The following is a 20,688-nucleotide window of genomic DNA, read 5'->3' as shown; positions in this document are numbered from 1 at the left end:
GTTACCATGTTAAGTCTTCATTAACTTATATTTAAAATGTTCTTTTAATACATTTTAAAGAAACCACTGTAAATACTGAGTATCTCTTTCTCAGAATACCAACTTAAAATACCTACAGCAGTGAGCATTCTCTGCTTATCAACTCCCATCTCTGCAGAGGAAATACTATGGCTGACCATGCCACAGACCAATCTGACAAAATTATTGGCAGACTTAGAGCAGCAATTCCCTACCAGCAGCAAAAGGGTTCACCAGCAATTTTGTCTCATTGAAGATTAAATAAAGATTTGCATTGTATTATTCTATTCTTCTTGCAGCTTTGGTGAAACAGAGCAGAGAGTGAGACTATCTCAGCAAAAACCGAAGCACCAGTTAGGGGAGAAGTGGAAATACAGGTTCTTCTGAACAAGAGCAATAGGTTTTTAATGTATGAAAATGGCAGATCCACTTTACGATGCCATGTCTAAGGCAAACTCTGATTCAGGAATGCAGATGACACGATTCCTGCTTGTGGAGGAGAAACATGTTCTGCGGTATCTCTGGTAAGATCAAAGTTAAAGGTGCTCAGATCTGCTACTACACTGGGGAAGCAGGAGAACTATTATCTTGTCTGGGACAGGTTAAAGCTGTGCTGTGCTCTCCATCAAAGATGAACCACAATGTGAGCTTCAAATGCTCTTCAGCAGCAAATCCCAGACACTCAAATACTGACCAAGGAAATACATTACTGAATTATACCAGATTAATATCTGAAAAAAAAAAAAAATTAAAGCAGTCACTATAGAACTTAAACTTACACTAGCACAATTTTGATTTGAGATATGCTTTCATCCAGTACACATCTATTTCTGGCAATGAATTTTTTACCTTGTTCCGTAACCTGGGCAACGAACACATAAAGCTGCATACTTGTTCAATATAGGACGGATATAGTCCTTCCCTTGGTCTTCAATTGCAGGGTCTGGTAATTGACTGAAAAAAAGTAGTAAACTAGTTTAAAAAAATCAAAAATCCTCCAATATTAACACATTCATCCCTCTTGAACTGGAAGGAATTCCAGGACATCCTTGAGATCACAGTCAAAGGAAAGGCTGAAGCAGAAGAGAGGGGGTAAAGGAGAAAAACCCATCAGGAAAGAATGGAATTCTACGATTAGGCCAACCCCTGTAAGCACTAAATTTCTGTAATATGCACACACAAAGAGATCACAAAGTAATATGAAACAGGATGTTTTAAGAAAGTTCAAAGCTAGTGCATTCCACATGTTCATATTTATTATGAAAAGATAATTTCATCTTCAAGTGTGATTTGGAAAGATTACAGGCTTAGTTTTAAATATTGCTTTTTGTAAGTAAATATTTCCCTTTTATAGTCAGATGGTTTCAGATGAGATCAAATGGAATTACTGAACATTAAGAGAAGATCATTTGACTATATTGTATCTTATACCTTCGTCTTTTTACTAGTAAAAAGTATAAAGTATAACAATTTTTTAAAAAATCACTTGATCTGATAGCAGATGAAAAAAGCAATTAGGACAGCTTAGCAGACTCTCCAATTACTACTCATTGCTCAGATGTCTGAGTTCTTATATAAACATTTATTTTGAACGACTGAAAAATGCCACATTCACGAATGCTGGCATTAAAATTCGCTGTTAAGTTTGGGAAATTGGATCTATACACCAGAAACAGCTTTCCTTCAACTCTAATCACTTCCCAGACAGATAAAGGACAAGGTAAACATGGAAGTTACTGGATGGTGAGCAGTGATATGAATTTAGACCACAGCATCTCCTGTACCCTACTCCATGTCTGCACACTGAAGTGGTATCAACTTCCTTTCTTTCTGAACATCCAGCTGATGGGCTCAGGTTCACTGTGCAATCAGTTGTGAGTGCAGGAACCTTCCTTATCAAACTCATCTCTTGGGAACTTCCTTGACTGGAACTTCCTTGACAATTCCTACAGCTGAATTGTACAAATACTTCCTTATCTCCTTCCCCCACTTAGCCTGAAACAAGTGCACTTTTGAGGAAGGCAGCTAGTTGTACTTTGAAAATGGCTTGCTTCTCCACCCTCTGTGCAGCAATACAGAACAGTAAAAGCTACTAACACAAACCTGCTCACCACCTGTGAGGGTGCTGAGGCCCTGGCACAGGTTACCCAGAGAAGCTGTGGATGCCCCATCCCTGGAAGTGTTCAAGGCCAGGCTGGATGGGTCTCTCAGCAACCTGGGCTGGTGGACAGTGTCCCTGTCCATGACAGAGGTTGGCACTAGAAGACCTTTAAGGTCCCTTCTAACCCAAATCATCTCATGATCTATTTAAACAAGTGCTTTCTCTAAGTGCAGTAACCAAACCTACCTGAACCTCCAAAAGGCTGACAGCAAGCAGCTTATACATCCCTAGTCATGCACTCATTGCCCTTACTAAGAGAAGCGCAATCTTTAAAAGAAAAGGGCACAGAGAAACCAGTGCACAGCTGATGAGTTCTAAGACTGCAGTAGTCTTAATTGTGTCTCCTGCTTAAAAATCAATACCGTTGAAAGTCAGACTTTGTGAGAACAGTACTTTCAATTAACATCAAGGTGAAGTGCTTTTTTCTTTCAAAACAGTTTCTATATGCATTTTTTAAATGGGTCATATTGTATTTTGAGTGAATTCCAGCTATCGTGTTCTTACGGCTCTTGATTATTCATCACTGTAAGAAGCTCCTTCACCAAGTCTTCTTTGGTAAGGTCTTGACTTCTCGTGACCACTTCTGTGAAAAGCTGCTTCCCATACTGAAGCTTCTTCCATGGTGTATCCAACAAAGAATTACTCAAGCCATATATTCCTACACACACACAAAAAACCCAAACAAAAACCAAACCAATTTAATTGGAAAGTGCATTCTGGTGATTTCAGTTGTCATTACAGATTTTAAAAAAATATAAAGTGTAAGTGATTCCCCAGGTAACCTTGACCTGCAGGTGTGCCATAAACACACAAGCCCCATTACTGAACAGGAGAATACAGCAGGCTGGGCTTACGCTGGGCTGTGCTTAAGCACTCCCCTGTGCTAATGCTCAGTACTTGGTTTCAGTTGTACTCTAATCCACATCTACAGCAGTTAGTTTTAATTTCTGGTTTGCTAAACTATGAAGAAGGCACAATAGAATTATATAATTTCTGCAACCTAGTCTTGTCCAGTTTAGCTGTATTAATTATAAGTTATCTTTGCCTCTGATTCTACTCTATGGAAAAACACTGCAAAGGAACATTGGATGACAAGAAGGACCTCTCTCTTTAGAGGCATCCCCTCAGCACAATCCAGACAAGAGAGATTACCAAACATCATCTCTTCCTGAAGGCAGCCATGTGCACAGGAGTCTGTTGTCTAAGCACAGAGACCGGAACTATCTTTGGTACAGTCTGCAGATACCCAGTATTTGTGACTCAGTTTCTCATTACAATATGGCCAGATTTTAAATTTTAAAAAAAAGTCTGTATTAAAACCTGTTTTATGTTTGTAGTTGTCCAAAATCTAACAGTTATTTCCAAGAATTTATGCTGTAATTGCTCCAGTAACAATTTGCCTACTGCCAGCCACATTTTGACCATTAACCTAAGCCCACAAAACAAGGCTCTGCCATCAACTGCTATCAACCAGCTACACTGCTCAGAGCCTTCCATGTGCCTGGTTCCACTTAAACTGCCTTTTTGATGATGAATTCTGGAGCTTTGCTCTCTCTAGCTAGCTAGCAAAGAACTAGACTTGAAATATTTTAAAATCAATCCACCTGCTAGACAGATTTTTTTTTTTAAAGCCAACTCTGTCCGTGGGGGAGCACAGTCATAGTGTGACCTTCAAACTGCCGGGTAAGGGGAGTTAGGGTCAGATCCTTTGAAAACTCCGTTTCTCAAGACAGACTTCCGTCCTGTTACCAAGCAGTATTCCACTAATTGCACTGCAGGTGGGTACACTGGCACAGACAGAAACTTCTAATGAACTACTGATTCTTTACTGAAATTTATTAACAAAAACTTAAATGAATTCAAGGACATTGAAAAAAAATTTTTTTTAACGAATGTAAAAAAAAAGTCAGTGAAGACAATGCTTAAGTAGCTAAATTACTAGAACAGTACACAGCTATGTAAGAAAAAGTAATATCCAGACCCTTCTGAAGAAAACCTACCAGCATTTAGGAAAACAGGTTCTGGTTCTCCTTTGTTTCCATAGTAGCAAATTACATCTCCTTTGGTGGTACTGAAAAATATAAATACAAGTTTCTCCTTGAAAAGCCATCAGCTTCTGTATTTGATTATGCTTTAATTTCATGCAATCTTTGAGCACAGTAAGATGCTTCTCCCACTGTTACTCCGATGATACCAGACATTGATGAGTTTTATTACTTTCCTCCTCTGAAAACACTGTATTAGCTGCACCACTATCAAGAACTACCATTATCATTTTTAAACATAATAATGCAATAAAATTCAGTAAACCCCTGTAACTTCTGCATGGAAGTAGCCAGGCTTAATGACAAAAACCTGTATGGTTTTGATTAACTGGAGATTTAGTTGCTTGGGAGAAGGGGGCATGTGAAAACAAAGGAACTGTCCATCACAGCAAGTACCCTTTTCACCATCACCTCTTTTGAATCCTTCCTGCATTCTAAACCACTGACTGCTGTGGGCCATTTTAGATGGCAGAAGTGCATTTGAGGCCCACTTCCAGCATTGCTGCAGGGCAGAGTTGGGTTCTTTGTGCATCTCTTGGCTGTTTTCAGGTGACTGTAGTCACTGAATCTCTCTCTAATTGTAGGCACTGGCTGCAGCGCTCGCTCTCTCTTGTGGACAGAGTACAGGGAGGGTCTTGCACAAGGTTCAGAGACAGCTTCCAACATTGCCAACAACTCTTATTTGACAGAGATGGTATCAGCATATCCAAACAGCAGAGACTGAAGGAGTCACACTGATATTGACAACACAAACACCAAACCTACTGATAAGGGAAAAAAAAAGAAAGAGAGTCATCAATAAGTCATGTGTGTCCTGTGGGAAATGGACTGCCATTAGATGGCTCACTCTCAACATCCCTCAATCAGCTGACACTGAAAAGTGATTCCTCAGATCACTTCTGGTTGGTGGGGTTTGGCTTTTTTTTTTTTAATTTCCCAGAATACAGCAATGAGGTCTAATTCTGTATTTTCCCCTAGTGATTTACTTGCTCACAGTTACCAACAAACACATTCTGCCATAGTTCAGTTTTTAATTTGTCTCCCAATCTCCAGCTCCTTAGACAGCAGATAAGACTTTTTTCAATTGGGAAAAAAAAAAAGAAACACAAAACTTCCAGTTAAGATTGAATTTGGATTAAGTGGCATAAAACATAATACAGGAGAGAAGCCATTTCCAACTCCTCATTTTTTTCTTAAGATAAAAAGGAGTATCTCTGCGCTGATGCAAATCAGAGTATATAGAATGCAATCTCATTAATGATGTACTGGAACTTAAATTGCTCTGCATAACTTAGCATCCGCTACTCAAACCTTAATAACAAGCAAAACAGTCTTGATTTAGCTGTTTATATTCTTCTTGAAAAGCCATTATGAAAGACATTCTACAGTGTCCTTTGCAAGACAGCCAAATGAAGAAGGAAATATTAACTTATTAATTATAGAAGTCAGAAGAGTCAAGAAGAGGAATACAAAAAAAGCCCCCATAAAGCAAAAATAGAACTGTCTTTCTCTGTGCACTACTGTTCCTACTCCCAAAGCCATGAGAGCTTTCTGATACCACACAGAAAGATGATCAAGTTTTTCAGCACAGGCAGAAGACAGCAATTATAGCAGGCATATTGTGTACTCTTATTTTTTTTGTTAAATATCATATAAGAAGACCCCGGTTACTTAATTTGCTATTTATCTACTGTTATAAGAAATGTGCAATTTTTCTGAACTTTCCTCTAGTGGCTTAAAGGACATTTATTTTCCTTATCTTTTTTCTTCTCATCCTTAGGACTCTTGTTCAATTTTATTTATGTTGATATCAAGACTTACTGACCACCGGAACTCTCCAGAGACAACAGCCCACCTTATTTTTTTTCAGTTAAGACATCAGCAATTACACAAACTATTGTATTGGTGCATTAAGTACTCTCTTTTCAAATACCTGCTGTAGAAGGTCTGTGAAGAGAAAAGATCAGAGCAATTGTTATCACCTGAGGTCTCACAAGACAGTGTTAGATGGAAAGGTCGACAATTGGCCTAAGCAAGCCCTGGAACACAGCTTAAGACAAAGCCTGTCATAGGTGAGACTGCATGCTCAGTAAGTAAGCACTGCTGACTTCCTTTAGAATGGCTTTTTATGTGAAAGAATATAATCCTCTAGCATGTCTTCCGAGATTTTTGTCACTAACAAATTCAGTAACAAGATCCCCTGGAGCTTCTCAAGAAGACGGGGAACACATAGGAACTGCAGGGTCACTAATTCAGGACATCCGTATCTTACTGTATCCACAGTCCCTCAGATGCGTGTTTTCACTCACCTCCACTGCAACACTGCTGCTGTCTTCCGTCAAGAGAAGACTAAAGCCTCCCAAGAGACTTCTGAAATGGGCAGACTTTCAAAATTTAGTTCACTGTGCCAGTTAGCTACTCTTTCTTTAATCATTTGGCTCTGCCTATTCCCTTCCTACTGTTTACAGGTACTCAGTACTGAACATCAAAGCAGAAGCCAAGATGAAAAAAAATCACTGTAAGCTTGATTGCAGCAATAGCCTCAAAACCCTGGCCCATACTCAAGATTCTCTTCCCTCCCAGCCTTACAAGTATAGATACCAATTTCACTGGAGAAGTAATAAAAGCATAATTAAAGTGATGACAATAGGACCCAATAGACATATTTTTAAATCCCAGCCATAGCTGATGGCAGAAAGAAACTAAAATTATGCTCTTAGATACATCATTCTGTCAAAAAATGTAAGCAATAATAAATGTTCTAGGAAATATTCTAGGCAGCACAAATCTGAGTAGTAATAGAAGCTTCACAGCAACATGAAAGCCATACAGAGTTTGCCATAATCACTTCTTAATGCTGATGAAACATAAGCAATGCCCTTCTGCATCCCTGCCCTGGTTCAACTTCAAGGTGGCTCCAAGTCATGTCCAACAAAAATGCAGAATGAAAGAAAAAGAAAAAAGTAGTGAGGCAGTAAAGCTCCACAGAGTGTGGTTATCACCAAGTGATCACTCCCCTGGGCACTGAGCTACAGACTGGGCACTCTGCTACAGACAAGGACATTGGATTGTTTTATGAATAATGTGCACATGTATTTTTTGTGCAAGGACAAAAGATGAAACTGGCAGCTTGAAATGCTGTACGGTCATTTCAAATAAGTAGTATGGTTCACAGATTCATTTTCTTTTCTTCAATCTTCATCAGCTATATCAGGAAACTCTTTCTGTTCTGAAGCTAAAAACAAGCAAACACCAAACCACCAACTATAAAGCCCAAACATATACCACATACTGTCAAATAAAATGGTGAAAAGAATTCTGCCAGATACAGTATACAAAGTCTGCCTTAAAACACTACTTTGATTTTGCTGTCAGTGTCTAAACATGTCTTTGGTCCTGTCCTAATATTTTGGGCCAGGCAGAAGGGCCAGAGGAAAGAGATAAAAAGTTTTTCAGAAGCATTTTTCTTTCTTTTGACATTGGACTGTCCATCCGTCCACTGGAAATGACTAAAGAGCTATGCAGAAACACCGCATTTTCATGAGGGAACCGCAAGAAGCAAGACAAGTGTACTCTGCAAAAGGTGATATTGTATCACCTCTTGTGCATGAGAAGAAATGTAAATCAGCTTACAGAGCAATCCCGCTGCCTTGATCATCCATGTTCTTTCCACACCAGCATTCTGACCTTCTCCCTTTTTACTGAAAAGGCACCTAAATCCAATCTCTGAAGAGCAATCAAATCCCTCCCACCCAGCCAGGTCATGGTAACTACGCTGAAGGGAGAGCCTGCAGGTGATGGTATAATTTACTACATGTTCTCTGCAGGGATTGAAAACTGGCTGTGACAACGGAGAGCAGAAAAGCTCACCCAAAAGGCATTTTTCTGCAATCCCCTCCAGCTGACTTGTTTGTAAGGGACAATTTGTCTGTTCATCATGGAGAAAGTGATTCACTCCTGTTACACAGTGATCTTATTACAGATAAACTATATGGGTTCTAACTGACAGCCTGTCAGAGACTCTACATTTGCTGGGTGGGTGACAAGAAGCTGCCAGTTTGTCCTTCAGGGCAGTCTGTATTACATACTTGTAAGGAGCACAAGTGAAATGCTGCCACAGCAGCCCTGACACAAGTTGGAGATACCCATTAAAGCCTAAGTAGGTGCAGCAGTGGATTTGTTGGACATAAACACAGGTTTCCCCAGAACTGAAATGATGTCCTGATCATCAACAAAAGCAGCTCACTGCCTTCAGGTATTACCACAAATGGAGAAAGAAGGAAACCTCCCTTGAATATTGAGCAGATATTTACTTAGAGACCAGCCCAGCCTCTGATAACCTTGTTCCTCTCCAATCAGACCTATGGATAGTCAGAATGAGAGGAGTGGCAACACTGCCTTCCTGGAAGCCAACTTTGCAGCTGCACAAGATTCCAAACAGACACTGTTTGCCACATGCTATAATTCGACATAAAAGTATGTTTAGCATAACTGGATAAATATTCATGACTCTCATACTCAGCAGGTACACCCAAGATGATAAACTGAAAAATGAGAAAAATGAAAGTACTAAGTAATTTTCCTAAAACAAGAAATCAATAGTATTCAAATTGACATCAAGAGATGCCACAGAGTAAATAGATTATTACACTATAAGTGTCAAAATCCATGCATGTTAAAAATAAGAGTCACACCAAGCTGTGGAAATAAACAATGAGATTTTACAACCCGTATAGCTTTTTTCCTGCTCTCCTTCTCATATTACTGCACCTGTCATCTAGCATACTGTCATCATAATCACACAGAGAGAAAATAAAAATTTTTTTCTGAAATGTGCACCTGAAGATTCAAATATTGTAAATCTCTCTAAATATGCTGCTTGCAGTCAGCAGGATCATGTGCTCAGGTATACCCCTTTCCACCAGTGCTTCATTTACACTTTCAATCTGAGTTGCCTCTCCATTTCACACACTCTAACAGAGCCAATACCTGTTTGTTACACAATGGAAGAACGTGTTAAGAATAGTCCTCTATCTTTGTTTTGGACAGTAACATGGCCCAACAAAATAGCATCAACTACAATAACATTTTCTATTTACGCAGAGAAGTACCTCCCATTCATATACCACGTTTCTCTTAGGAGTAATTATAATTTCCTAAAATGACAAGTTTACAAATCTTATTGAAATTGCTCTGCATCATTAGCTTGCCAAGAATTTCATTTCATCAGAGTATCCAAGGCTAAGGACACGTCGAAATGGAGAAGTTAATCAACACACACAGCTTTCAGAGTGGTACTCAACAAGGAATTATGACCTGTATCACCACGGAAAGACTATTCAATTGAGCATACAACTCTCTATCAGCCCAGCATGGAGGAATAAACAAACAAAACTAACACAGGAATTATTTCCTTAAATAATATCAATCAAACTTACTTTAATATCATCATACTAGCAGCCATTATGACTATTCTATTTACCTAAACTAAAACGAAGAGACTCAAACTTACTGCTTGCTAAGTCACACTTTGAATATCATGTTTGCTTGAAAACATCTATTTCTTCTGCTGCCTTTTCAGTTAAAGATAGCCTTCAAATTTATGCAATCTAGCCAGGCAGCAACATATGGCAGAAAGCACAAAAAGTCAAATCCTCTGACCATGGTAAAAATTAATTCAGGCAACTGAAAAATTTTGGGAAGTCTCTGGTGGGACAATAAACTTTATAAAGTAGATAGTAAAAATACCAAAAAGCATCAAACTCTCCAACTCCCTAGCCTGCTTCTGGATTGAATTTCTGGAAACCTATATGTTTACTTCTAAGCAGGTTCACCAAGCAGAAATACACTCACGTTATCTTCACAGAACTGACTGATAAGTCTGAGCCACCAGCTGAAGGTGGCTTAATACAGAAAGTGGAAAATGTAAACACAAGGCCAGTTAGTGAGAGGGTGCTAGAAATTATTTCCACTGAAAAGAGTAAACACTGTGGCCTTCTGCTTTAAGTGTATTCCCAGAAGCATACAGAAAAGCTGAGTGGGAGAAGGCCCTGCACCATCAGGTTGTCGAATAAGATGAATGCTTTGCACCAAGTGGGCCAAAGCAGCAGTGTTCTCCTGGCAGTTTAGATGTGCTCCCGGTCATGCAGTGTGCATCCAACTCGGAACTGACACACGGCCTGGAGATGGCTTAGCCCTGGATTTCCATTCTTCTCCATCAGGCAGAATGCAAGGGAAAATCAGCAGATATACTTGTGCATAGACACATGCACACGCAGTGGAAAGGATTGCGCCAACCACATTGATTATAATCAAGCATCAAACATCCTTTCTCAGCTACAGAAACCTTAAGTTAATGTTTATTTGTCTTGTGCTGATTTTTACTGTTTCATGAAAGATTCACGGACACTCTGACAGGAACAATAGCTTGAAAGCTTTCAGCTGTTCTTATCCTGCTGCAGCATGTCAACACTCTGAGAAAAAAGGTGTCTGAGAAATTATGAGCCAAGGTTTTGTTTTCTCAAAATACAAGCCCCAGAGCCTCCAGGGTAAAGACTGGCTATGGCCTATCAGGGAGTCGCAAGAAGTTTTGTGGGGAGCACTGGTTAGAATACAAGACAGCCCTCCAGTGTTTGAAAGACAAAAAAATAACAAAGGAAAGGAGGACTACAATAAAATTAGGACCTTGAATGCCAATTAGCAAAAACCATGAGCTCTAACTTTAGTTTGTGACGGGCTTTTGTATTGTTACACTTCGGTGCTATGATGTGTACGTACAGCACTGTTATTATCTTTCTCCCTCTGACATTTGAACTGTGATGTTTTGTAGACTTACTTCAAGTCAGCTGCTAATAAATTAAATCCATTGTAAAGATGTCCCTCTACTGATACTTTCTTCAAGTAAGAGTAGCTGTCCAGATCTGCAGTCAAGAAGTTTGTTACAAGAGCACCTAAGAAAGAGAAGTACATAGAGCAACTTGTATGTGTACGCTCACTATTCTGACAGGCCTGGTAAAATAAACAGAAACATAAAGATTCCTGTTGCCAAAAGGCTGTAACAGTGGAAAAAAACCCCAAACACAAAATAAACCAAGTAACGAACCAACCTTTAAAAGTCTTACATCATTGTACCATGTTCACATTAAGACCTTGACTTTTACTCTGAAGAACTCAGTCAAAAGCTCTTGGCCAAAAACTCTACAGAATTCACATTTACTAACTACTCTGGACTGGATGCACCTTTCTTCTCCTCCCACCTCACAAATTCTTTCTTGTCTTGCTTCATTTCCCTTACACAGGACCCTAAAATGAATTACAAATGACATGGTCCATTTCTCTGTATGACACCTTTGTCATTGCAATAAATTCCCAATCCAGTACCATATGACAGTTACAAACAGACCTATTTTTACTTTAAAAAACCCCACAGATGTGCTGTTTTGAGCATCCTCTTTGAAAAAAGGTTTTTCCTATTATTTCTGCTCCTCTGATTTATCAATGCAGAAGAAGAATCTTTTAGGCTACCTCCAGCATAATCCAAGTTGCATTCCCTAACACAGGTGTTTGAATATGAATATACACTTTAAAAAAGTCTGCTGTGATCTAAAACTAGGTCAATGCTTGGCTAGTTGTTCTGCCTGTTAATTAGAATTACTTTCCAGAGGAGACGGTGCTGCTGAATTTCTTGTCTGAATTCAACTTCAGGCTCTAAGCACTACATCTTGTTTTACTTTTGCCTCAAAAAATCATTATCCAAGTCAAGTTCCTCACATACGTACTCAAACTCATCAGTTCAAAAAATTTGTTTACAGCACATAAACATTCTATTTGTCCATAAAGCTGTGTTAGGAAAATTAATTTTGTAATCATCATTATTTTACTGGAACACCAGGCTTTATTTGTCCACTTTCTTTTTTTTATTTCAACTCCTTCATACCTCTTCCTTTTGCATTTTTATCAATCTTTGGCTGCATATAGTTTGTCAGGGCCGCCATCTTGCCTTTCTTACTGATTCCCAGCCATGTCCCACCTTCTTTGCCCTCCTCCATATCCAGACCTAATGGAGTAAGTAAGAGTTAGGTTATTAAATACATTAAAATTAAAAAATGTTTCAAACTTACAACATGTTTTCCTTAGATGTATAAGGAAGAAGAAAATTTCTTATTAGAAAGGCAACATCATCACCCTAATAATAAAAAATCCGTGCCATGATTCCCTTATAAATGATATAAAAACCACTCAAAACAGCAGGACATACATACCACTAAGGATCTCATTGCTGCTGTCCCAAAACTCGGCCGATTTGGATGGTCTGTGGTAAAATTCATCCCTATTAGCTGCTAGAATAAGCCTGTAGAACACAAGAAGAAAAAAGACACTATTACTTACAAATGTGGAGCTTCACAGTACAGGCAGGAGAAGAATCCAATTTTTTCCAGAGCATTAACTCATTTTAAGCATGAAACCATCCTTTATCTCCCATCTCACCTTTACCACTCAGTGTAAAGGTCGACTGACGTCTGACAACAGCCTCTTCTCTCACTGTCACTGACTCAGCAAGTCCATCTTGGGAGTGAATGAGGCAACCAGTATCTTCAAAAAATACTTACAACAGAAGACACTGAATTAAGATCACACAAACAACCTTAAGATTCCTCAGCACAAAGTTACAGCTTAATGAAAGAAAATTATTATTACTTTGAAATTATTTTTTTTTAAAAGTGTTTTTCATTGGTAGAACATCCTCACCTGGGGAGCAGGTAACGGATTTGGCTGATCCAAGTAAAGGTAAAAGACAACTGTGGCCCCAGGCAAGCCCTGTGTGGAAACTCAGGGAAGCAGGTGACTGCAGAAAGCCCTGCACAGCTCCAGCACAGCTCCCAAAGTCCTGCTCATCAGTACCCACAACATGATTTGCCTTTATTTCAATTGTGAGACAGTGAACGCTCTCCTTTCTCTCCAGCTATGTTGCTTAATTTAATTTTAATGAAATGCCATCTTTCAAAAGCCTGCAGATTTTCTTAACCAGTTTTCCATAACCTCAGTATCTTCTTCACTGTCAGTTTCTCCTACCAGCTGCATCTCAATTACATCTGCACAGCAGAAGACAAGTTTGCTACTGGAAACTGAAGACAGACCATACAATTTTAATTCTAATTTCTAGCCACAACACACAAGAATCAATCCCAATGACATCTCATTACTTTGTTCAGCATTCAGATGTACTGACATTTTCTGCACATTTCTGAACTTTCATGCAAATTCATCTCTTCCCTAATACACTGTTTTAAAAGAGGATTGTGAGGTGCAAGTTGCACATTAGAAAAATACTACAGAAAAAGAATCATTATCAACCATAGAGGAACTAGAAAAACCTGACACTTCAATGGCATCCTTTCTGTAAGGTAAGGTGCTTAGTATTTTGTCCAACAAAGGTAACATCTGTTGGAAAGCAAACTACATGTACATTTTTATCTTTCCAATGCAAATATAATATTGTTCCTTTCAAACTTACATAATTTTGCTTTTTCTAGCTGATTCTAGTCTTTGAGCTATAGGCTTTCTGCTGGTTTACTCAATTTCTGTCTTATTTCAACACACTCCATTAACAGGATGCAGCCTCCTTTCACAGATTTTTATTTAAATGAATATCTCCACTGTTAAAAAATAGTTTGCCTGAAGTGCATTTCTCATCCCCTGAAGCTTCAATTATATTTTGCCTTCAATAATTCTTGACATGAAACTGTGGTTTGTTTATAGTATCTAAATACTAAAAATAAGCTAAGTCTTTCTTGTGTGATTGAATATTCCCATCTCAAGTTTAACGCAGACTCCTAAATTTAGCACAAGGCTAGTATACAAGAGCATAATAATAAAAACATCTTTATTTTGTCTTTTATGAAACATAATTATACTGAAAAGGAGCAATATTAAGTGACCCTCATCTTCTAATAAATTGCAAAAAGCCTATTCAGCTATTTTTATAGCTGAAATAATTCAACTGTATTAGGATTTATGTATTAAGATTTATTTTAATATCGAAATGAAAACATGAGAAATCATTCCATTAAAGCAATTTCCTACAATGCAATTCAGCTCCAGAAAAGAGCCTGTGATTATAGCTTTGAAGCTTGAAACATTTATTTATTTTTAAGATGCACACAGTACTATTCAGAAAGATGTAAAGGCAGCATATTACCTCTGACAATAATAATGAACTACAGTAAAGTGCTTGTTACACTGCACTAAACTTTACCACAGATAGGCCCCGAGAGACAAAACAGAACAAGTTGCAAAGGTACAGGCAGATGGATTTGTTAGTGTGTCACAAGGGTGAGCTCTTTGCTTAATTAGGTGCTCAAGAAAATTGGCCAATATACTGGTCTAGAAACCAGAGTCTACCTGGATGGAAAATTCTCCTAAGTGTTAGAGAGGACATGTTTTAGCATGGCCATTTTCTTCTAGCCAGTAAACTCAGTCAATGAAAAGCTGTTTGTCTTTTCAACTTCTAATGCTCATTACAAACACTTTCTTTTAGTTAGAGATGCAAAACAGTAAGGAAAGTTTAATTGCCTGCTTCCTGATGGACAGAGAAATAAATTAGTATGTCTGCAGGTACAGGAATCCCCTTTTGGTTGGGAAAACTGTTCCAAGACCTCATCATGAAATAAACAGAGCTACAGCACAGAGATGCTCAGACAGTCAAGAAAAATTACCCTTAGCAAGGACTAGTAGGGAGACGCCTAACTTGGCCTAACGGCTATAATAGTGCTTGGAATCAGGAGGGCCGGGGACCACTCCCAACTGATACTCAGACCTATGTCCTTCAGAAACCTGAGGCAAAGGTGAAAAAAACATAGGAACAATTTAAAAAGAAAGAACTTCAACATTCTCCTGAATAAAGAAAAGCAAAAAGACTTAGTTATGGAGTGTTAAGAAAAAAAAAATAACTAAAGTTATGTATCTGATGTTAAAATCTGACACCAGTAACACCATGGCCTGGCATTTATCACCCAAACAGATGGTTCAGAGTGATTTATCTCAGAGGTCTATATAGAGCAAGGCACTGCTTAACAAAAGATAGAAAGTTAGATACAATTAAATACTCCTGAATTTGGGCCAAACATCTCAAAAGTGTTGTCCTATTCTGACACTGCCAGCAAGTTGTTTTCTGATATAAATGAATAATTTCAATCTTGATGCAATTTTTCATAGCAAGCAAACTACTCTAAGTTTTACTTTCAAATATTGATCATGGCAGAAAGTTCACTTGGTGAGCAACTGCAGTTTACATCCAAAGGATTTTCCCAAGAGGCATCAAATTGATGAAACGGCCTTTCGCTAACTACCAACACAAAGAAAGTCAGACCAAATAAATGGATATATTAATTCAGCACCAGTCACATCATAAACAAAACCCCTTTTTAGGCAGGCTCCAGATGCAGAAAGGAATGCACTCTGTGGACAATTGAGGTTTCGGTTCTCATTTCCTTTCTTTCTATAGAATGGCATCTGCTTCTTAATACGAGAGGACAGGAGAACAAGTCAGTGAAAGGCACAACGATTTACTGAGCAGACTGATGGTTTCTGGATGAATACCAATACTTGTACCCTACAAAGTAATATAGAACCTATACAGTATATATAAATACAGAAAACAATGAACCTTCATAGCCTGCTTATGGCCCGAAGTGCTGGTTTTTATTACATACTCAGTGTACTCAAAGATACCGATGTTGGATATGAAATTTAAAAACTATGAGCTACAATGAAAGAGAAAACGATTACAGGATGTTTAATATTTTGGAAACTCACTGTATGACATCGATACATTCTTATAGACTTACCTAGAAGCCTGCAAGCTTATTTTTTCTTCAGTTTTTGGCTGAACATTTCATACATGACTTAGTTTACTGCCTACAATTTTAATTGCAAGCAGACTTTGGGGAGGGGAAAGGCTAGGATACTTACTAGAAGTTCCTTGGCTGCAAACTGGAAGCCCTAAACGTATCTACCATACTGAAAGCAAGAGACAGCTACAACTGCGATGCCCACAAACAGGATTCCCCTTAGTTTAAATAATAAATTAGAAGGCAGGACTTTCAAACACTGGAGTACAACATTTAAAGGACTTATACGGCACATGACAGATCACCAGCAAAAGGTCCATGACTACAAAGCCCAAGACTTCTGACATAGTCTAAAACCAAAGGGTTCTCAAAAGGTTCCAGTAACTCCTCCAATGGGGAAAGCCATGAAGTTAAAACACTACAAAAGCACAACTGAACACATAATACTGACTTGAGTTTGTAGCTCACACACTGGCTACAAAAAGAAATTGTGTAAATTATTACAGAAGCAAGTCTGTTTTAGCTACAGCCATTTTACCTGTACGCATTTTTTGAAACTGGTCGGGGGTCAAATTTGAATAGAAGGATGCACATCGAAGAAGTGATGTTTAAGTCTTGCTTCTTCCACAAAGGCTCAATGCAAGGTCATTCTGTAATAGCCTAAAATGTAAATAAAGATTATCTATTACACTGAAAATTATAAGAAGATAACTTGCTGCTGCGCTGAAGCTTAAGGATTGCAATGTACTGAGTAATAGCTCACAGTAAAAATAAATAAATAAAATACAACTTCCAAACCAGATGAGTTTTAAAGACTGGTTTACGAACCAAATTCTTACAGTATTTCTTTCAAAATTATGCCTGGCTAGTTCAGATTTTAGGAAAAAAACCTGCATCAGGAAAATACTGACAAAGTCTACAGTGCTAGCAATACATGAAAAAAAAGACTGTTACGCAATTTCTGCTCATTACCAATGAAGTACTTTTACTTTTTTCGCTTTCTTAAGTAAAGCAAAATGCTTATGTTAGAATAAAGGAGAAAATAAGACTCAAAATGTTGCAGAAGCCAGAAAAAGCCTTGTTAAAGACACTCACAGACCTGCAAATAAAGTATAATTTAGACCAAGCTATTGTCAAAGTCCAGGAGAAATTATTATTGTTTAGCATCGGGTAAAAGATCAGGTACAAATAGAAATACACTGGACATTTTGTGTCCAGAGTTTACATTTTGATGAGGAGTTTCCAGCACCTGTGCTGTATTTAAAATTCTGGCCATGCAGATGGGATGACAAATGTGCTTTCCATTTCAAACCAACAAAACAGCTTTCAAATAGTTTGTGTTGTCCAATTAACATTTTTCTGGTAATAAAACTGCAGTTTGATCTTTACTTTTTGTGGCTGCTCAAACAATTATCGGAATGCTACCACCCAATGACACACAACCATTTTTTACTGCTACTGAGAGCTTTTGCCATGAAAGGGCTTTCAAGGTAAGTCAAGGGGAGAGGGAGACAGAATTCAACACCCAACTGTAAGGCCATCTGAGCAACTCAATGACTGAAAAAACTTCTGTACAAAAAGTAGGATTTTTAACCATACTTTCAAGATCTGTAGAAAGTGTCTCTGTTGCTCTTTAGTTTCTACATAATTTGTCATAAGAGACATCAGGAAATGGATCATCTTGACTACATTTCATGTTACCAGAAACAGAGCTGCAAGTGCAGCATTGGTACAGATCGCTTTTTTTAATTAACAGCTTGCCCATAGCTGTTGGCTCCTGTTAAGTCACAGTTCAGCACTAAAACCAGCCTGCTGTTGTTGTCATGGCACAAGTTCAGTCTTGCAATCCAGTACCCTGCAAAGAGACTCTTCTGCTGCAGGACATGAACTAACTCAGAAAGAGGTGCAACACTCCTGACGTGCTTGACAAGAAAATTAGTGCACAGGAGCACGTGTGTGTGTAGATACGTAAATATACCTGAAAGTATTTTAAATTCTGTTCGCTGACAAAAAGAATTTTCCTCCTGAGTTGACTCATAATCTATGAGCCAAGAGCAATAGCAGAGCTATCCCAACTATTTTGTGTTTAACAGGTTGCACAATAAGGCACTGAGAAAACGGAATTAAATCACACTGTTGGCTTTCTTTGCCACTAACAAGTCAATCCCAAGACAACTGCCTTAGAAATACTTCACAAAATTAAGACGCAGTCTTGAATTTTGGATAACTGATTTATGAACCAGGTGTTTAAAAAGACCCATAGCCAGCTTTATGGAGAAAGTCTAACCGGTTTTGAGAAGGTGATATGCATCTTCTCAGCTCCTATTGCTGAATTTTCAGTAGACTGCAATCATACTGGACTTGAACCACCAGTACTGGAAGACGTGGATCTTTTACACACAGACTATTTCAGAAACAACACTCATAGCTCCAAAGAGATCACCTTCTAATCTATGGTTCTAGAGGTTCCCATCTACAGCACTACCATGAGTATCGTAGGGAATCCTTAATGGGCAAAGTGCCAAGATGCTCACTTGGTGAAACCAAAGATACAAAATACAATTTTAATGACAACTATCACGGAGTACTCTTGCTGACTATGAAGATATGGCTCCTAGTATTCATTAGGTGCCCTGCCAGATAATTAAATGAATTACTTGATAAAAAGCTGTTTGCAATTAATCACTTATAAGACCACTATTTTAATAAAGAAGTTTCAGGCTCCATCAGCTGATTTACTCAGTTCCCTTCAAATAATTAAGTTGGTCCAGCTGTTCATGCAAAGTACTGGCCAGCATAAAGATTACACAAAAACTGCCAGTCAGAAAACAGCTGCAAAATAAGTTTGCAACACTCATCACAATTATCTAGGAGGACAAATATTTTGAATACTTTGGTACCTTTCTAGAATCCACATTAATTATTATTAGGTACTACTGCTTTGACAGAACTATCTTTTTGTCACCCCAGCAACCCTGCTTGATGTTATTACAGTTCATTAAGTTACATTTATGCTTTTATTAACCCCAAATATCAAACCAGTGTATTTTATCTTGGGCTCCACCTGCCGGTCTTGAGACAAGTGTAAGTGTTTATAGGTCCTATATAAACAGTCCAACTTCTTCTTTTTTTTTTTTTTTGACAGAAGTGTTTAAGCCAGATAAAACAGAACTACCCCTTAAAATAGCAGCAACACTTAACTGGCAAAGGAGGCAAGCAAGGTATTTTGGTACCTTCTTTGACCAAAGATGACACTGCACTTGCAACACATGTTGTGGATATTACCATTAAATTCTTAAATACTGTAAGTCAGACTCAAATTTGGATATTCTGAAATCTACAATGATTAACAAAACACTAAGAGGGAAAAAAAGCCTGAAGAGAGGCTGTCATAGATATGGTAAGTACATAAACATTCAATCAAAAAGTCTTCATGCAGGTGCCATTTTCTTGAGCTCATACTCACATAAAAGCTGGTGCTGCAACTGTGGGGATGAGATAAGCACATTGCACAGAGCTGGAGCTGCAAAGCAGATGTGCTCAACTCAGCCTCCTCCTCACTCAGCTGAGACCCCACAGACCAAGGAGAGGAGAAGGTGAAAAAGATTAGGCCAGCAGTGACTTCCACTTGCAACTCGATCCTACAGCAAGTCCAAAGCTAGATCAAAAGCTGATTTTCGAGCTCCATTTCTGCAGAAAATGTGTCTTCAGAACCATCCTTAGAGATGCAGGAGGTGCTGTAGTTTAAAACGATCAAATAGAAAAGGCTAAGTGGTGGTACAACACTTGCTTTCTGATTTTCTTTTTGAAGACAATGCAAGCCAGAATATATACACTATGCAACGTGGCAAGGTCTGCTGGAAGGAGGGAGAAATCCTCTGTTCTGGGTTGGAGACAGTGAAGACTTACTGCTGTCTGGATAATGAGCTTTTCTAAATTTTAGTTTGCTTGTTCCTAGTCAATAAGACAACAGTTACCAAGGATGACATGATAGCAACAATCTCCTATTTCTGTAATGTTTCTAGTTTGCTGTCCAACTTATGCCTAATACACACAAACCAGCTTGACAAGAACCACAAACATCCTGTAATTAAGTGTTCCGCTCCAAATGGCACCACTAATTTGGAAATGACATTAAAGTAACTAACATTCTTGTTCTGTGCTACAGTACTCTGTTAGACAGCACAGTGTGTTGTTTTGCTCATTTGAAGGCTCTGTTAAAAGCATGAGTGGATACATGCCAGCATAAGGTACCACTGAGAGGGACTTTCAAGAGACCCAAACATGATAGATTGTGTATGTTCTTTTCATAGGGTTCTACCATCATTTGGATGATTAGAAGCAATCAGTTCACAATTTGGCATAAAACTATTTTACCCTTAAGAATTCCCAGTAGCAGTAGCATTTGAAAAATGAAGCCATTTGTTATGTATTTTGTATTCACAAATGAAGCATCATAAATAACATCTGTCAGTTACCACAGTGATCTCAATTGCTTCTCAACTGATCCAAAACTATTGTTTAGGTGCAGTCTAAAACACAGCTAAAAAATCATTATTCACTAGAATCTGCTAGTTTTATGTACTACAACAATAACTCGTGGTCAGCAGAGTGC

At 38.3% G+C, this 20,688-nt stretch overlaps 1 protein-coding gene across 3 annotated transcripts in view; it reads right to left on the bottom strand.

The window, feature by feature from the left end:
• The window catches only part of TANGO2 (transport and golgi organization 2 homolog), a 28,944-nt gene that overhangs the window by 3,742 nt on the left and 4,514 nt on the right, over positions 1-20,688 (bottom strand). For all 3 annotated transcript variants that reach the window (XM_048322733.1, XM_048322735.1, XM_048322734.1), the window contains exons 2-8: positions 16,612-16,733; positions 12,486-12,574; positions 12,161-12,280; positions 11,060-11,174; positions 4,180-4,250; positions 2,684-2,837; positions 868-972 (exon numbers count right to left, since the gene is read on the bottom strand). In XM_048322733.1, coding sequence (XP_048178690.1) covers positions 868-972; positions 2,684-2,837; positions 4,180-4,250; positions 11,060-11,174; positions 12,161-12,280; positions 12,486-12,574; positions 16,612-16,667 — 710 coding nt within the window. In that variant the 5' untranslated portion in view covers positions 16,668-16,733. The remainder of the gene's footprint in view (positions 1-867; positions 973-2,683; positions 2,838-4,179; positions 4,251-11,059; positions 11,175-12,160; positions 12,281-12,485; positions 12,575-16,611; positions 16,734-20,688) is intronic.

Source organism: Corvus hawaiiensis, chromosome 18 (genome assembly GCF_020740725.1).
Source record: "Corvus hawaiiensis isolate bCorHaw1 chromosome 18, bCorHaw1.pri.cur, whole genome shotgun sequence".
Taxonomy (NCBI): domain Eukaryota; kingdom Metazoa; phylum Chordata; class Aves; order Passeriformes; family Corvidae; genus Corvus; species Corvus hawaiiensis.
The sequence above is the reverse complement of the archived record's forward strand: the minus strand, read 5'-3'. Positions and strand labels throughout refer to the sequence as shown.